The sequence below is a fragment of the Lagopus leucura genome, unplaced genomic scaffold, assembly GCF_019238085.1.
Source record: "Lagopus leucura isolate 7727_CA_CO unplaced genomic scaffold, USGS_WTPT01 Super-Scaffold_810, whole genome shotgun sequence".
NCBI classification, from domain to species: Eukaryota; Metazoa; Chordata; class Aves; order Galliformes; family Phasianidae; genus Lagopus; species Lagopus leucura.
This window is the reverse complement of record NW_024962261.1, coordinates 9003338-9022086: the sequence shown is the minus strand read 5'-3', so window position 1 is coordinate 9022086 and position 18749 is coordinate 9003338. Positions and strand designations below refer to the sequence as shown.

The window sequence follows — 18749 nt, the reverse complement described above, 5'->3', positions numbered from 1 at the left end:
TAGGGATAGGGATAGGGATAGGGATAGGGATAGGGATAGGGATAGGGTAGGGTTAGGTTGGTTTGGCAGATGATTTAGCTCTGACAATTGTCTTACTTTTCTTGCCCTTTATTTCTTCGTAGTTTCCTCTCACGATCTTCCTGTCACTGATTGACTCTACTGAAGATCCAGGGAAATCTAGGCCAGGGCTGTGGAAAGGAAACCGACAAATAAACTGAATCTCCAAGTTTCAATGCAAAACTGTGACTTCTATATTTAAAAAATAAAAATAAAAATAAAAAAAAATTAGGCTGCTGAAGTCTCAGCAAAATGGATGACTGACTTCAAGAACACTTTAAAAGATTTCTTACTGGACTAAGTAGCTGACCCAAGGCTTCCCTTTGTGACCCTTTATTTAACACCAAGGGCATGTTCTGCATCAAAATATAATAGACCTGTCTGTTAAGAGCAGTCTAGGAGGGGAGCCAGGCACACTAGAAAATGCAAGGACAGTGATGTAAACCAGGATGGGCAGAAAAACTGATATTGCAGGCTATGAAGAGGATGAGAGGGAAGGAAGATGCTGAGGAAGGAATGCTCAGACAGACAGGGCTGCTGGTTTGGCACAGTCTGGAATGAGCTGTTTGCAGGGAAGGCAAAAGGTATCTAAATACAAAAGTGGATAAATACTGTGATCTGTATGTAGGTCCACTGCTACAACAGTGAGAGCCAGACTTGGACTTCTGCTCTGTAGGAGTCAGGAGAAGCATCATTTTAGGCGGCTGTAATTCTTTTTCAGCCTCTAGAAACAGAGTGTAGATGACGAATTGCAGACCGTTATAAAGCCAAAGACGAAATCCCTGAAACTTGTTTTTTCCCATTTTTATCTCAAAGCGATAACCTCTTCCATTTATTTCTCTGATGTGACACACTCCACCAGAATATGTGTGAAAGATGGAAGGTAATGAATGGCATTCTGTTCTCACTCATTTATAAAATGTGTCTGCTATTGACTTGAGGCCAAACAGTTACCAGAAGTCAGACTCAGGGTAATTGCACTAAGAGCTCACACTTTGGCATTTAAACTCAGATTTTAGAAAGAAACTTCTGAGTTTTTTGGTACTTCCATTCTCAAAGTTTCTACTTCAGGTCAGCTTTCATGGATTATTAGCCCAGCCTGTCTGAAGAGCAGGCCAACTCAAGAGGTCCACCCGAAACCAGCAGTTTGTTTACCATCATGCTTATATATTTTACTTGTAGAGGAACCACTTCAGGGCTTTCCCAACTTTGTACAAAATGAGTAAAAACAGAAAGCATTTTCAGTACAATTTCTTGAAAAATAACTATCATTACTTTTCAGACGTGTTTAATTTTGCTCTCCCCTAATAAGAATCCATGTCACCAACAGCATATACTGCAGAACTCTGATAGGCACACGTGGGATACGCACCACACAAGAGCTGTATTTTTTGAAAATAAACCTCATCTGTTTTGATAATTATTCAGTTCAAAGCATTTTTTTCTCTTTACTGATTTTCATGTAGTATATTTAATCACAATTTAGAACAAAGTTCTTATTGTTTTCACTGTGACTAGTAGAATTCAAATTAGTTTCCAGTGAAATAGAGGAATATATTCTAAATGTAGATCTATCTTTTTTTTCCAGTTTCTTTCAAATCCTTCTTAAAATATTCATATTAACTGATACTTACTGATTTCTTGAAATTTTCTCTTTATTTTTCGTTACTCATTTGGGGGAAATAATGCTTTCAAAATGTAAAATGTTCTTCATGCTTTTGAAAACACAAAATTGTTTTGTGTGGTCATCAGGCTCTTTGAACTTTGAGTTTTGTAAAATGCATGAAAGATTTTTTCATTTTATTTTTTATAACATTATCTGGATATCTCTTTGATACTCAAATTTATTCTGATCAGCATCATTAACGTAGGAAGAACCCTTTTCTGCAGCATATTTCTGAAAGACTGCACAAATCTAACAACCCAAAAAAAGAAAGGCCTTACTGCTGGAAGTTAAGCAAAAATATTTCACCTTAGACTTCATTTGATTTTACTATCCATGACATCATTGTGCCATGTCAGTTCTTTATACAGAGCTACCACTCACTGATTCAGAATATTCTTCCCCAAATGTGCCTGTTGTAAGCTAGACTGCTTGTATAATCTTTGCTTGCATCCCTACCTAAGATGGAAGATTTTTTGTCTATTCTCAAATTCATTCATTTCTTTTCAGACAGCCCCAAACTGTTTAATTTGAATAACTGCTCTAAGCCTTAGGAACATTAGTAGAAGACAGTGCTTGAAGAAACACTCTCCATTGGTGCATGTAAATAAAACCAGATAAATCATGCAAAAAAACATCAGTGAGGAGAATGACCCACTCTCTGTTTCTCAGCAGGATCACTTTCTCATTTCAATCAAGTCATAAGTGACTGTGGCAGATAAATCCTCATGGCCCGTTTGCCCTTTTCTCTCAAAGCAGACTCCTTGCACAGTAAAATGCAATTTCATCCCACTCGGTGAGTTTCATAAAGGCTATAGAAATTGATGGCACACAGGGTCAATTGCTACCGTGCTGAGAGAGTAAAAGATTGCACAGAAACTGTAACTGAGCCCAACACCAGCATACTACCAAGCCAAGACTTGTATTTAATCAGTTTTAAGTCAAACCCCTTGCATATTTCATTGGTCGACATTGGTTTCTTTGAGTCATTACTACCATGACTTTGTGACTTCAGGTAACAAAAAAACAAGGTTTTGGTGGAATGAAGCAAGATGTGTTGGGTAAATTGAGAGTGCTAATTAGTGTACTCTCCAAACCAAATGCAACTGCTACAGCAGCATTCATCATTCAGGCTTTTTATTGTCCTGCTGACCAAGGTTAAATAAAGCAGACAGCTGACATGAGCTTCTGATTCAACAGGGAAGTTGAAAAAGATAGTAAATCAGCCTTGTTTGGCTGTAACAGAATACCTCAAAGAAAGTGAAAATCACTCTTTTTGCCTTGAGATACTCAAATACTGTCTTGTCTGCATTGACCTTGAAATATTTTCCACTGAGGAAATGCATACTGTGGAAGACAGCACTTATACAGGCCAGGCTTAGGCTAGAATTGCTTTTATTATTTTACCTTCACAAGCCTCCATCCTGTGGACCTTACTGAATGTGTAGTGGTGCAAATGGGCAGGGGAGAATTGTGGAGAGGACGGAGAGATGTGCTTGTGCCATTAGCACTTGTGGCAGAAGTTGTTGGCACATCAGGGCACCTGCCACAGGGCCATAGCCATGAGGCTACAGCCATGAGGCCTGTAAATGTCAGGGGCTGGCACTTGACTCCTTTCCTCCACGTGCCCCTCAGCCCCAGGGAAAATCAGCCCATGTCTTTGGTCCTGTGGAAAGGCTCAACATAGTCTAAATATACCTCAGATCGGGAAAAATGAGTTGTTTCTGAAATTGTCACCACTTCCCATGGCTAGTGGTGGATATTTCACTCTGGGTACAGCAGCAGATTGCGCCATTTCTCAGACTTCAATAAAATGCTGTCGCAGTGCTACCAGCATGCAATGTTAGCATAATCCCTACAGCATTTTGTTTCTTTCTTCAAGCTACATTTTAGCTTTCACATGAAAGGGAGAAAGCCTAATGTCTTAGTTTGCAATTCTGCATAGGCTAAAAGGCTGGGAAACAAGAAACCAGCAAAAACACTGAGTATACGAGCAGAATGTTTTACATTCTGCTGTTCTCTTTCTAAAATTATCTTGGAATTCTGAGCGGTTGACTCAGGGCTCTTGAGTGTCATAACCCATGATTCTTCTTGCTTTGGCTCATGCTGCAGGACAATATTTTAAAATAAATGCTAAGCCTACAACTTCCATAAATTCAGAAGAGCTCTCGCACTGCTTCTGTCAAATATTTGCCTAATACTTTTACCATGAGCACTTGATATCTTTCTCTCTCACTGTTTTGTACTAAATGATTGCCTTGTTCTGGGGACCTTCAGGAATTTGTCTTCAGATCAAAAGTGGAAAAGACTGACACATCTGCCCAAAAAACGTGGCGTGTGAAACACATTCTACTAGGTAGAATCTACATCTAGCTTCATCAGGCTAGCTTGTACAATCCTCTTCCAGTCTCTTGGTTGTCATTTGGACTTCATTAATTTTTTTAGCTGAGATGTTTTGCTATTAGACTAACAATATGATAGGGATCTCTTCTGTGGGACTGTGGATGGCAGTTTCCACAGACAGGACAGACAGGAGGCCTTTACTTAGCAATTTCTCTTTTGTGGAGCATCCTGCAGAAAATCTTGGTTTTCAAGATGCAGAATTTACCTTTGTTCTTTGGTATCCTCGATGTTTTCTGGTATCACCAGCTCTGTGTAACTTCTTGATTTTTACATGTCCCTGCATTTCTGGCTAGTGTTCTCCTTGACATTAGTACACAGTAGCATCTGTTCTCTCTTTACAGTAATAGAAACAATTGATATAAACAAAAAGCCCCTTCTTAGCTGAAGAGTGAGGACCAAGAATGGCACTGGTTTAGCAAGAATTATTTATATTGAAAAGACAGCTTCAATAGGGTGAGATTTTATTCGTCGTATTTTTTTCCTTATATGACTAGAAGGACAATAAGTGACTATATGTGCAGTATTGCCACATATCCTCTCTCAATGAAACAAAGAAGTTGGCTTTCTGCTGAAAGTAATATGTGCACCTGAAGCTTTCCTTCGATCTGACATTGCCTCTTGCAAAGAGGGTGACTCCCACTCAGGGAGCTGGACCTTTTCTCATTCCTACAGATCCATTGCATTTGTAGGTCTGTGTCTGCACAAATACATGAGTATGCCAGTGACTCCATTAGCACAGCAATCTGATGGCATTTCATTATAAATCTGATTTTTGACAGATTTATAACCAGACTGTAGAAATTAACTGCTGGAGGAAATGTGCCATTTAGTCTCAACATGAACACATTTTATTTTTCTACATGTTGTGTTTTTTCATACCAGACTTTTTTAGTGAGTAGAAAAATAACATTATGCTTGTTTTAATGTAGTTCTCTTAAAGTGAAAACAACAACAACAACAACATTTTCATAAACATTTCAAAACTGTCTGACACAATCACGTGTTTATCACATAGTCCTCTATGACATTTTTTGAGATCAGGTACCAATTAAATGACAGTCAGTATATCAGCACATTAACATACAACTTCAGTGAAGAAATAGCAGATGAATAAAATAAGGTTAGCAGGTAAATAAAATAAAGTGCCACATAAACCAGTGCTGTTGATAGATGGAAGGCAGCCCTTCCTACTGCAACAAATATACTGCTGTTTATTTTTATAAGACTGAGCAGATAGCAGATATTAAGGACAGCACCCAATGATTCCACAGTAATCTGTGGTTTTGCCATGGCACTTGGCCAGTGAGCCCAAGGTGAAGTGCTGTACACCTCTCACCGTAGATGGAGAGGCTCATGAGGAAACACTAACTCTCCTACTCTGTCAGATAGGACTTGTGCAACGTGACACAACAGTAGCTCAGTACCTGCCTCAGAGAAGCCATGAAATTAGATTATTGTTAATAATCTTTTCAGTCTCCAAGTTAATCCACTTCAAAACCCCTCACTATCAATACAAGTAGGGTCTGTTTTGATGGAACAAGGGGAAATGGTTTCAAAGGAAACTAGGGGATAGTTGGGTCAGATATAAGGAAGAAGTTTTTTACAATAAGGATGGTGGGGACTGTTGAGGAACTGAGGCTGGACCTGCCTTTCATGAACCTATGCTTCCTAGGCCTGATCCCCTGGCATATGCCATGTGATCTCCCTCAAGACAGGCAGTCAGTCAGACTGGATGATCTTAGAGGTCGTTTCCAACCTTGGTGATTCTATAATTCTGTGATTCTATACTATGAGGCACTGGCACAGGTTGTCCAGACAGGTGATGGATGCCACCCCCCCAGAGACCTTCAAGGTCAGGCTGGATGGGGTTCTGACGACGTGATCTAGATGTAGGTGTCCCTGTTCACTGCAGAGAAGTTGGATTAAATGGCCTTTAAGGATTCCTTCCACCTCAAACTATTCTATGATTCTATGATTCTATGTAAACTGAAAGGCAGTGTTGCTGGAAGTAGTTGAGCTGTCGTGAAAGCTAGATATTGATGGAGATCCTGCCTAGACTCTGTCTTCCAGACCATTGCTGTGCTTGTGAGCTAGCCTGCTTCCACAGCCATTCAGAGAGGTCCTGGGCAGAGGTGGCAGTAATTACAGGTAGCTTATACTGGGTCAGGCTGAGTTAGTGGCCAATAATGCTGTGGCTCCTTTGAAATCTATTGGAGTTAGTCTCACTTAGACCTACAGCCTGCAGTTCAGCAAATAAGTAGATAAACAAATAAATACATTCCTATATGGAACTAGTTTGCTGTAGAAAGTACTTTCTTTGATAGGAATCTCAAGTGCTTTGACAGTTAGCAATAAAAGTACCCTACTTGCAGAGTCTAAAGGATCTCAGTGTATGCAAAGCACCTTCTAACTTTGTTCTCTACCACTGTCCTATGGAGAGAGAAATTCCAAGCAGGAAAATGTGAAGTCTGCGTTTTTCAGAAAAGGCAGTCCCATGACTGTGTTGGCGGATAGCAGAGTGAAAATTGCTTGTGCACCACCCACAGAAGATTTTTCTCCTTGGTCTCAGTGAGTAACTCTGTAACAGACCAGGAAGCTGACTTCTCCAGCAAAACCCAGCAGCTCTTTCTAACAGTTTTTCAGCACTTTTCAAATGGAATAGTTGCTGATTGTATCTCAGAACTTGTTTTGATTTGTAAAGCACCTCAAAAAAAAAAAAAAAAATCGGAGGCACTTGGAAATCTCTGCTGGAATACAAATATCAAAGTAATCTGACAAATACATTCAAGCTTCAGTGCATTAAGAAGGAGAGTGTCTGTGATAAGTGCTATACTTATCTCCCATACTTGCCTGGCCTATTGGATGACTTTTCTAGTAATGCTTTCTTATTATAGATGTCTAAGAGATACTTGGCAACTTGTGAGAAATCTTTCGCGTTTTTCAGAGAGAAGTTGCCTTTGCCATATCTTTCACTCAGAAATGGAGGTATATTTCTACCCCGATCTGTATTTCAAAGAGTATATACCAAAAGCTCTTGTTACATGGGAAGGGCTAATCCCTGCTATTTTGCTGTTCCTCACCTGAATCCTGAAGTGGATTAAAGAGAGCAGGTTAAAGAGACTGAGATGTTACTCCTCAGGGCTATCATATCCCTTATGAAGCAAAGAGCCACTGAAGGAGAGTATTAGGTGATTTGGACTTGGAAGGAGTAGAGGGCATACTCTTAATGGCTCTGCAGATAGGCTTCAAAATCAATTAAAGCATGTTTAATTCTGGAATCAGTAAACTAGTAAATGTTTTTCTCTGCAGAGTATGCAACAGAAGATAGATCAATGCCTGCTTGAACATTCGGGCTGGACTTTCAGAAATACTCCGGCAAAGGCTGCAGACACAGATCGCTTTTGCAGACCTGGGACATTTTAGTGGACAATTTTTTCTTTTAACCAGTTCAAACACTTAAGGCACTGTGCTGAAATTCATTCTTTTTCAGTAAAACTTTTTAAAGATATCAAGAAAAAGCATGGAAGCTGATGTGACTTTAAATTAAGCAGGTGCTTGGGTGCTCTCTTGAATTTGAGCATACATGCTCAGTTTTAAGCAAAATCTTGCTGAAATACTTTCCTGAAGTAGGGTTCCAGGCAATATAGGATTATCAAATTAACTTTGCATAAAATATCATTTGTGCTTGAAAGCTTGCTGGATTCTTTTCATAAGCTGTTGAATATTCTTTACAGTCCCTGAATTTCTGTGAGAGACAGAGTACTTATCTGCAGAGGTATAATTGTAGCACTTGGAATTAATAAGAAAAATCTTTATAGAGAAAAGAGGAACAAGAACAGATTTTGACTCACTATATTATAATGGGATTTAAGTATTTCGATATTCAAGGTGATAAGGAAATAAATATGTCAGCATTGCTACGTACTATCAAATCAGGACAAACTTCATGGTGACAGGTGGAACCTGTAATACAGTCTTCTGCCACAGTAACTGTCAGGAGTGGGTAGACAGCTCTGCTACTTGAACTAACTAGTGAAAGTTAGATCTTTTATTTTAGTGATTGAATGTGAGTTGTAGCCTTAGTGAACTCCATGGCTGACATGCAAGGATAGTGTCAAATGTTGGCTAAAGAAGGGAAAAATCCAGATTTTGCATTGCAAGGCCATGCAAAACCTATAGTTAGATTTGGACAGCTGAAAGGCCCTAGGACAACTTAAGGATTCCTGCACAGTTCCTTGAAGGGAAGTGATCTGTCTTAATAATCATGATAGTCTTTGTGTCTGTCTTTTTGGTTTGCCAAAGTTCTTCATTTTTTTTTATTAAAAATCTTCTTTACTTAAAAGCAGTGTGTACAGTTGTTTGGTCTAAGCAGAAATTATGTTCTTCATATCTTCATATGAATGTCACTACTGTGTATAGCATTTAAGACTTCAGAAAAGAGCCAAGATTCCCTGGTTTACTAGTTAAAGTCCAGTTCATTTTCCTACCAGCTTCTCTATTAGGTCAGTACCTCTGTATCTTATTCTTCATGATGTATGAAATAATCTGCTTATTTGGGAAGGAGAGGTGGCAGCCATTTTTCCACCAGCTCAGTTTACCACCCTGACTGATCTCTCACAGGTGAACGCTTCCAACTCATAAGATAGGAGAAATATTGCTCCAAACTCACAACATTTTCATGGAGTTATTTGATTTTCTAGGAATTACTGCTGTCATGGATGATGCAGGAGTTTCCACAGAATATGAATTAATATGTGAGAATGTATGTGTTTGTTTCGCTTATACCCCTTACAAACAGGGTCTCAGTGTGAGGCACAGAACAGGCACTGCATGCCTGAGGATGTTCATGAAGTTGTCCTGAATTTCTAGCCCAATGCGTTACTTACCTAACCTTGCTGCACAGAGACCATGCAGAAGCGCAGCGTGCAGCCTCTGAAGCAACACAAGCCAGGACTATTTTACTATGGCTAGTTGGCCACCCAGGCTTTTCCTCATTGTGGGATGCTCTCCAGTGCAGCAAAGGCCACCACATAAGATAAAGTTTGTTTATCATTCAGTTCAACAGTTACATTCAGTCCCTTATCTGCCATCTCCTTTAATCTAAGGTCTGTGAGTTTTCAGACGCTCTCATTCATTCCTGGCATTTTCAGGGATATTCAAGAGTTCCCCAATAGCAAAGGCTTTCCCCTGTCTGTCTGTCAGTTAATCATTCCTGGTTTTAGGCCTGTTTTCCTCTGTGTCCTCTTTCCATTTCATGCTGCCTATTCCTGCCACACACGTATTTTCCCCTCAGCCCCCTAGCCTGTCAGTGCCTCCTGTTTTGCCACTTCTGTCTGCCCTCTCTGGGTGGGAAATGTTTTCCACAGGCCCTTCCAAACCTCTTGCAGACCCTTATTGCATTGCCCAAAGGTGGAAGTTGACATCCTTCATGGCAGTGGAAAAGCATGCTTTGTCTGGGAGCCTAGTTTTAACCAGGTCTCTCTTTGCACCTTTGTACCTTTGTTCTCTTACACAATCCACATTCCCTTCCCTTTCCTAAAAAAAAAAAAAAAAAAAAAGGAATGCAGTGTACACATGCACTTGCTAGGAGGGATGAACTTGCATCCCACCCAATGCTTTGTTCAGAGCAGTAATTCTGTTACCTCACAGATGGCTTGTGAGTTGTGTGTGTCTCTGTCCATCTTTTCTCCCATCTCATAATGACATGAAGCAAACAAAGACTTTTCCTTGTCAGGCTGCCTTTAGCATGTGTGCATGTGTCACCTCTCGACCCTCTGTGGTGAGCCAGACACTGTGCAGGTCTTACCGTCATCACAAGCCTGCCAACTAGGTCAGTCTGCTGGCCTATCAGGAAGGAAGTGATCTGGTGCAGTGAAATAAGTGTCTGCCTTTTGTTTTTCTGGTTTTTGGGTTTTTTGTTGTTGTTGTTGGGAAGGTTTTTTTTTGTTTTTTGTTTTTTGTTTTTTTGTTTTTTGTTTTGCTTTGTTTTGTTTTGCTAAGCTTGGATTCATGAGGGGAAGCCACTGCTGAATGCAATTCAGGACTCACAGAGAGAAGAAGGACATACTGCTGTGGTTCAGCAAGAGTTTATATACTCTCAGCCTTTCCTGAAGTTTCTATCTTGCAGACCCAGCAATTTCCTGTTTCCTTCTTGCTGGTTCTGATCTTTATAGAGATAGTGCCGGAGTAAGAAAGCATTGTCTGAAGCCCAGAGAGCAATTCCCCTAACCTATAAGTGCTCAGTTCCAGCTTCTGGCAAAATAGCAGGCTTCTTGAATGATCTCATGTAAAGGTCCCAAGAATCTGTTTTAATGCATGTTGTTTCTGAGGACTGGGGCTAAAAAAATTAATAACCGGGTTCAACAGACAGTTTATTACAGCCAATGTATTACATCACCAAAGCAATGTGAAAAATTCTGAGCAGCCTTATGAAATGGACCAGAAATGCCTCCAATAGAGTTTGGAATTTTTTTCCTGAGTTTCTTTCATAGGTGTTGGTGGTTTTCTAACCCTTTGATATGTTCAGAGCTACATGGGTGCAGCTCCAGCTCTGGAACCAGAGGATCAACATAAAAGAACAAACACAACCATCTGCTCACTTGGTAAAAAAGTTCTGCTCTGTACAGACAGAAGCCAGTTTTCAACTGCTCTCAGTTTTTGGTTTCTGTCCTCCTTGAAGGCACCTGTGTATTTTTTGCTACCCACGTTTTTCTGGAACCAGCAGTTTTCCTTATTCAGTGCAATACAGAAAGGCAGAGCTTTTCTGCAGATGCAACTACCTCTCTGTACTTTGCAAGTCAAGATCATCAAGGATGTTGAAGAGGCCTAGTCCTCAGTGGGAAGAAAAGTAGATTGTTTCACTGAGACACAGAGGGATTAAGTGCTACAGCCAAAGTTATATGGGAAATCAATCTGCCCTGCAGATCAGGGCTGAACACTTTTAAACTGCCCGTCAGCAAGTCAAGGGGGAAATGGACTGTGTTTTTAAAGGAATGAATGACCTTCAAGTGAGGGAATGTGGATTAGTAAAGCTGCCTTTCTTATGGGGTCATACATTTTGTCATCCTAATGCTAGTTTGCATGCTCTACTGTGTGCATTCTAACTTACCTTTCTTCCTTCCCTCTGTCTCTTCCTCACTCCATCGCAGATGCCTTCCTCTTTCGTTGCTATGAACTACAAGTAGGCTTTGCTCTACTCTTAGTTTCAGAAAAGAGGAACAAGCAGAAGTATGTTTTATTCCTGCCTGGTATTCTGCTCTTTTTTTGTTCATGAGACTGGAAGGGCTTCTGTCTGCAGTCCACTGAGGTGGCGCATTTATATGTAGGCTTCCAGTAAGAATGGCAAACATTCCTTTGCAGATGACACTTGACTTTGTCTACCTTTGGTCATAAGGATCTCATTTATCACCTTGTGGGGCTTTGAGTATGTCCTCTGACATACCAGCTTTGCAGAAAGTCAATTCAAGGAGGCATGGATTCTATTCTGTTTAGGTTGCAAAGCTGTTCCCTCTCAGTCTGTGCTCAGAGATCCCTTAGGACTCCTTCCAGAATCTAAAACTGGGAGTCCACTGATATAGCCGCTGTATTTCAGAGGGGGTCTTTGGAAAGCAAGATAGAGAATGTATTTATCTGTTTCAGAACAGAATCGGGTCAGAGATCCCCCAGGTAAGCTCAGAATTGTGTGATGTCTGCCTGATGTGAAATAATCCTAAATTAGTTGTACAGCAGTAGTTCATGTTTCAGAGTACTTTTTAAAAGATGCTATAGCTGTTTCTCTTTTTCTTAAAAGCTTTGGGCAGTTCTCTTAGGTTGAAGCAGATCTCATTATTCTTCGCTGCAATGTGAATATTTGTATTAGCAGAGACTTTATTCAAACTGCCTGCAGTTGCTTTTTAAGGATGGCATTTCTGCATTTAGGAAAAAAAAAAGAAGAGAGAGAGAGAGAATGCACTGCTTTTAGATGTTAACTTACGCATGACATTTTCAAATTTCACTCTAGCATGTAATTTATCCTTTCAGTGTAAGTTAGGGGTTTGGTAGAGAACAGCAGAATGTACCAGCTTTGCTAGTTTTTACATGTGTAGCTGAAGGAAGCATTACAGAAGAGAAAGGAGGTATGAATTTTGGCTAGGTGGTCTAGCCAAAAAGAACAATGCAGAGATACGTGGTCTGCAGCTGTGCTTTACCTCACCCCTGCAGGTCATTCCCAATATACATCCTCCAAGCCCCTGTCTGCTACAGAACTATGGAAATGCAGTGTTTTAGGACTAGTTATGGGCTCTATGAAATGGGTTCTGATGAACACCTGCTCCCAGACACCACATTTCTTCCGTTATGTGGCTTTCAGTGAAAACCAAAACCACAGTTAGTGTTTCTTGTTTAATTTGCAATATAGGCTTGTAGTGAATACACTGAATACTGGCTTTATGCCATAAAAACTATGCATTCTTTGCAAAGAAAAACTAATACTAGAATTAACTCTCACTGGGGACTTTTTTCCTCCCCTCATCTTATGCAGTTATGAAGCTCAGGAAGATTGGGACTATGGTGCTAGTGGATCAGTAATGCAGAGTAAATTATTGTGCAAGATTTATACGACAGTTTTGAACATGTGATGCCAAAAATGAAGGGTAGAGGCTCTCCTCACAAATATGTGTAAAGCCTTTGTATCATGGGATTTTCTGAGAGCTGCAGATTATTCCCATCTCTTGTAATCGGTTCAGAGCAATTGCTGTTATCCCAAGCTCACTGACATCAGCTGGGAAATAACTGTTACTTTGAAACTCCACGGTGATCTGAAGATGACTGAACTTCTGCTTAAAGAAAAGCTGTAAGCAAGACAACGAAAACAATTATAGATAGCTACAAGCCCACTTGCTGCTATATCTACCTTCATAATTCAATTTCAAACATTCCATTAGCCAGCAGCATAGCAATATGGTTTTTTGGCAGAAACACTGCAGACAGTATTGTGGTTTTTTTCTTCCCAAATCAATGCATTAGCTTTCCAAGTTGAAGGACATCCTCAGAGTGTTTGTCTCTCTAATATTTTAATGAAGTGAAAGGACGTAGTTAAGCATATGCTGTGAGTAGGGATAAGCTTAAAAATGAGTTTACCTGTTACAACCATGTTTCTTACCATGCAGATGGAATTCACTCACCCAGGTTTCATCATACCTGTGTTCATGTTATGCCATATTGCGTCATGTCAGACATCTCCTCTTGAGCTGGTAATGTAGGGTTCTTCTAAGCCAGTGAAGAAGGAGAGGCTCCTCCACAAAATAAATTACCCATCCTAAGATTTGTGTCAAGGATGTGGTCGACCCACGGATGTAAGGCATAGACAACCCTTCACCACTGAGCTGATGGCAATGTGTTGGCCAGCCTTTGTCAACAAAGTCCTGTTCAACCCAGGCTAGTTGAAAGAGTATCAGACTACTTTTAAAACATGACCCCTTTTCCTGCTTGTAAACAAGGTATAAATTTATCCTGGTCTGAAAGGTTATTCATCATGCTTCGAGGAGCCAGGAAAAAGGAATGTGTTATTCTGAGGAATTAGTAGTTCATGCTTGCATTTCATTAGGCCCCAGTCTAGATGTGGATCTAGTGAGATATGACACAGTGTGTGGCTGCAGTGAGGAGAAGCAGAGAGAGCTTGAGTTTTGGAAGGACTCTTCTTGGAGCCCTGTCAGCCTGTTGGAGGAAAACACCCCGTACAAACAGGGCATCGTAGAAAACATAAAAGGACACTGGCATACTGGTGATGGATGGCAAAGTAGAGAAAAGGCATGAGAGGCAATGTCTGTACAGGCAGACAGGATTTTGATGGAGCAATAACAAGGAATTTAAATATATCAGAAACTCGTATCTCATTGAAACAAGATAGCTAAACCATTCAAGAGATGGTGCCATTCACAGTGGCCCATTCTCCCAAATGCTGAGTTCCAAAAATGCAGTTTACCTTGGAAGATAATGAGAAATGCATGAAAAACAAATGTGACAGGGACTAATTCATCTTTATTCTTAGAAATTACTCAAAATGCATAAGTGGTGCTTGCTAATAGCTGATCTACTAAAAGCATGTTTTCTTTGGATTCTGTGTTTGAGGCAAATGGTAGAAAGTCATGCATCATGCAGTATAAACATGCCCCTCGGGTGCTTTTGTGTTGGAAAATGCTTTGACTATCACACAACTTTCGTGTAGGCATTTGCAGCTTTCTAGTCAGCTCCTGTGGAATCAGTCAGTAGATGAAACCATCGTTTCACCGCGGGGCAGAAGCTATATTTGAGAAATAAAAATACTAGGATTTGTCTAACACTGTAAGAAAATTTCTTCATTCCATAAGTCTGGACTCAGATAAACAAAGACCATACAGAAATCACCTCCACCTTTAATAGATGGCAGATGGTGACATCAGTTAGTTTCAGCCATTTAAAAATTAGGGAAAATTCTCAAGGCTTTAAGCTTGCTCTGCAGTCAGTGTGGAGAGATAGACACAATAACGGGGTTTTATCCCACCTGCTGGGGGGATAAGGTGAGTGGCTTTGTGTGAGCTGTGGAGAGAGCCTTACCTCTAAATTGTGAATCAAGTGAAGTCAGTCAAACCTAAATGACTTGCCACAAGCCACATAACCTATCGTGGTGTGTTACTGAGTTGGGAAATGACCAACATCCATATAGAAGCTCTAAATACTACCCCCTTTTGGTAGCATTTGGGGTAAAACATATCCAAATTATAGTGTTACTGCTCCAGAGATAGTGACTTGGTTGTCTGCAGCAGCAGCCTAGCAGATGCATGCCTGACTTATGTTTAACCATGCTCACAGAAGCAATTTTGCTTTAATGTTGGGACATGGCTTTAATGAACTATTGAAGTATAGTAAAGTATCCACTTGAACTATTCACACAATTTAAATAACTGGATGTAAGTCATACAGCCTAATTTAATAAAGTATACCTGAGTGTTGCAGAAATAAAAGGTTGTTTGATGGACTGGATCTAGAGAAATACTGCCTTCCCCACAGGCTGTGTGTGGGATACCTCCCTGAGGTATGCATTTGAACTCCGCTTTGTGCGTTAATCAGCGAAAAATGGTGTCTAATACTTGTAGGAGCAGTAGATAAAAGAGTTCACTGACAGGTCAGATCCACACTGGACTTACCTCTTCCCTCACGTACAAATATACTTACCAGACAGTAGGAAAGTTTAAGCCATTCTGATCTGTATTTTCTCTCTTGTCTTTTCCAGCCACTTCCACATCTACAACCGGGACAAGTCATCTCACAAAATGTGACATAAAGCAGAAAGCCTTCTGTGTAAATGGGGGAGAGTGTTACATGGTTAAAGACCTCCCAAACCCTCCACGATACTTATGCAGGTAAGATACCCTGTTTTCTTATTTTGGTGGAGCCTTCAGGTTCTATAAATACTTTTTCTTTAAAGGTGCACCTGAAAAATTTCTTCTCTTAGACTTGTTTCATGAGGTATTTCTTCATCCTAAGTATCTGGATATGAGGCATGTGAGAGGCTAACCAAGTAATCTTTCCATGGGTTAAAAGGCACAGCAAACCTTATTGGTGTATACATGGCATGAAATGGCACAATTTAAGCTATAACATTAGATATAATGAAAAGATGCTGTAAACTAAATACACTACGAAGTCAAAAAATATGTGTTGAGAACTGCGTCACATAAGTACCCTTGCTACAGGACTAATGGTGATTTATGTTTATTGTCTGCTATAATAACTGAACATTTTCTGATGAGAATGTATTCTCAATTGGAGTTTTCACTGTTGTGTCAAATGCATAGAAAGAAAAGAACGTTACGGCAGTTTGTGGAGGTTACTACTTCATGTGTGGATTTTGATTCAAGAAAGCTTAGGAACATAAGCTGTATGTGCTTGTGCATTTCTTCTCAAGGCCTAGCCTACTCTGCAAAAGGCTGTTGCAGTATCCATTAATTTGGAAAGATTCTATTGAGAAGTACAGTGCTGGAGTACACTTCCTGCCCGGTAGCACATCATGTAGCATTTACTTGTGGAGATAAATCAGTCTTAGCAAGTTACTGCTTCTCTCTGACTTCAGAGGGAAATCAGCATTTAATACCTTAGGCCTATCAGGACTGACTGGAAAGTGGGCACTTGTGTGAAGATATTGCAGCTTTTCAGACAGACAACAGACAGCTTTCAGTAGAATCTGTTGTCTGCTGTAACTGCACAGAATTGCAGATATCTTTGACTAAAAATCAAATGACAGTATTTGGAAAGAAGGTTTCGATGGGTGAGTTACCAGAAGTCTATGATGCTTTCATTAGATGAGAAAGGCATAGGTTGAATGGCACTGTTGTTAATTTGAAAAATAATAATAATCCACAATGTTTGCTTCACATGCAAGTTTTCGTTTGTTTTATAGATTGATGTTTTCTGGACCTTCTGAGCTTTGTTTTGCTTTGGGTTTCATGGATTGCACCATTGCTGAAAGTGATGAATATTTCACTGATTTTAGAATAGTTTTTAGCTAAAGTGAATATGGAACAGTTACTGGCTCTGGTGGGCTGGATAGCAGAGAGAAAAAAAGGTTGCGTTAATGTACTCTTGATCATGTTGCATCAACAGAACAAGATGATGTGGCTCTTCTGGGTATGTACTAGAGCCTACCTGTTTGTTTCTACTTTCTGTATTGATACCACTCAGAAAATCCAGGGCAGCAGAGCTCAACATCTACCAGATTTGCTACTAATTAGCATTATCTTGACCGTTTCAGAGCTATACAATTTTCAGACGTTTGGGAAAGTTTTTTGGTGTCTTGTTTTTCTTCTTAATATATAGCCAGAGATCTGTCTGTGCTTGTTATATGATATAGGTTGGCTAAATTTTTCTCAAATAATGTCTTAGAGGCATTTCAATGGAGAGAGGATTTTCTCCCTGTTGTACACAAGAAATAAGCCTTAATTCTGGGTTTGGAGTTGAAAGAAAAGGCAATTCCTAAATTTGGCAGATGTGCCTCTCTCTGGGTGGCCCAAGGCCTATTTGGAAAAAGCAATCAGAGCTGTAAAATCAGAAGGGGTGAATCTCATTTATAGTAAAACAGTGGAATGAGATTCTTATCCTGAGGACAGTTAGGGCCGCTGCTATTTTGCTGGCATTTTGCTATGCCCTCTAATAATTGCCAGAACTGAAACTTTATGCTGTGTAGCGAAACAGGATGCAATGCTGCAATACAAGAAATGGAAGTGTGAGTATTTGAAAGTGGGAGTACTGGGAAACTGAAGAGACGAAATACGGTTCTCTTCTTGTTTCACTGAAAATACAGATGTCTACTTTTAATTCCAGTATTCCAGTGTTAATTAAAATAAGTATCTATCCAGTACACATTGCCTTCATTGTTCTGAGAAAATAAATCTTCCCTCAGAACATGCCTGTGGAAACAGAATGCTTGAAATATGGTACTTGCTCTTCATATTTCTGCCTCAGTAGCAAGTTCACATTTTTCCATATGGTCCATCTGTTGAGAGCAAAAACAAAATTTCTAAAGCATGAGCCATATCATTCTAAATTGGTTTTATCCCTAACCAAAAAAACATGACTCAGAATCACAACAACCACGGAATTTTCCAAGTGATATCTCTGGTTTTGTAAACTTTCCTATTCTATTTTTAAAAAATGGACATCCTAAGTCCTACTTCTCTTAGAGTCTAGACCTATGTATTCAAAAAATACCTGTAGTAAAATATGTGTACAGTGATCCAGTATGAATTAGATCTGATCTCATGGATACTGATGTGAGCTTCAAGGAAATTCAACGCATTTAAGAGATAGATAGGTGAAATAATAAATGTGTAGAGACTTAATAATGCTTTATACAGCTACATCTCTGGTTACAAATGTTTCCTATATTTATTAACATTATGATCCCAGGCTGAACAAAGCAATCCCAAAATATGAAATATGATAAAATAAGCTTTGAGGCTTATTAATGTATAAAACTTTCAGATGTTTCGTAGGAACACAAGTCACGTTTTGAAAATGGTTCAGACTTGGAAGCCTGAATGTTACTGGTGTTGCTGAGGTTCTTTCATCGTTTCTGTCCAGCTGGAAGTGTGTCCTCCAGTCTTCTGAGGACAAACAATGAGACGGCTTCTTCTGTAAATGTAAAATTAAGACCAGAGTTCCCAGCATTTACTTCTTATCTGAAGAAAAACATATATGAATATACTATTGGTTATGCCTTCAGGGTGTTCTTTTGAAGATTTCTCCCATGAAGTCCTCGCTGGTCTGACTAATTGATTCCTTACTAGCAGAGATCATCTTTTCTACTGCTTTTTCTATTGATGAAGAAATTAATTTACTTCCTGATTTCACTGGATGAAAATAATGTTTCGTGATAATGCTGCTGTATGTCTTAACAGCAAAGGAGTACATTACGTGTTTGTTCATGATGTAGCCGATTGCTGTACTCATATTCATGCAAAGGCTTTGATGGAGTTGACATGAAGTTCTTGAAAATGCAAAAAGAGAAAAATTGTTTCAATGATGCTAACAAAAATTCTGAAGTCACTCATTTAAAAATACAATGGAAGTACTAGTTTTGATATAAACTATGAAACAGACTACTAAATGCATC

General features: G+C 39.6%; 1 protein-coding gene across 4 annotated transcripts in view; it reads left to right on the top strand.

The window, feature by feature from the left end:
• NRG1 (neuregulin 1) overlaps positions 1-18749 on the top strand; it is a 170685-nt gene that overhangs the window by 128514 nt on the left and 23422 nt on the right. For all 4 annotated transcript variants that reach the window (XM_042866347.1, XM_042866346.1, XM_042866344.1 and 1 more), the window contains one exon: positions 15372-15501. In XM_042866347.1, coding sequence (XP_042722281.1) covers positions 15372-15501 — 130 coding nt within the window. The remainder of the gene's footprint in view (positions 1-15371; positions 15502-18749) is intronic.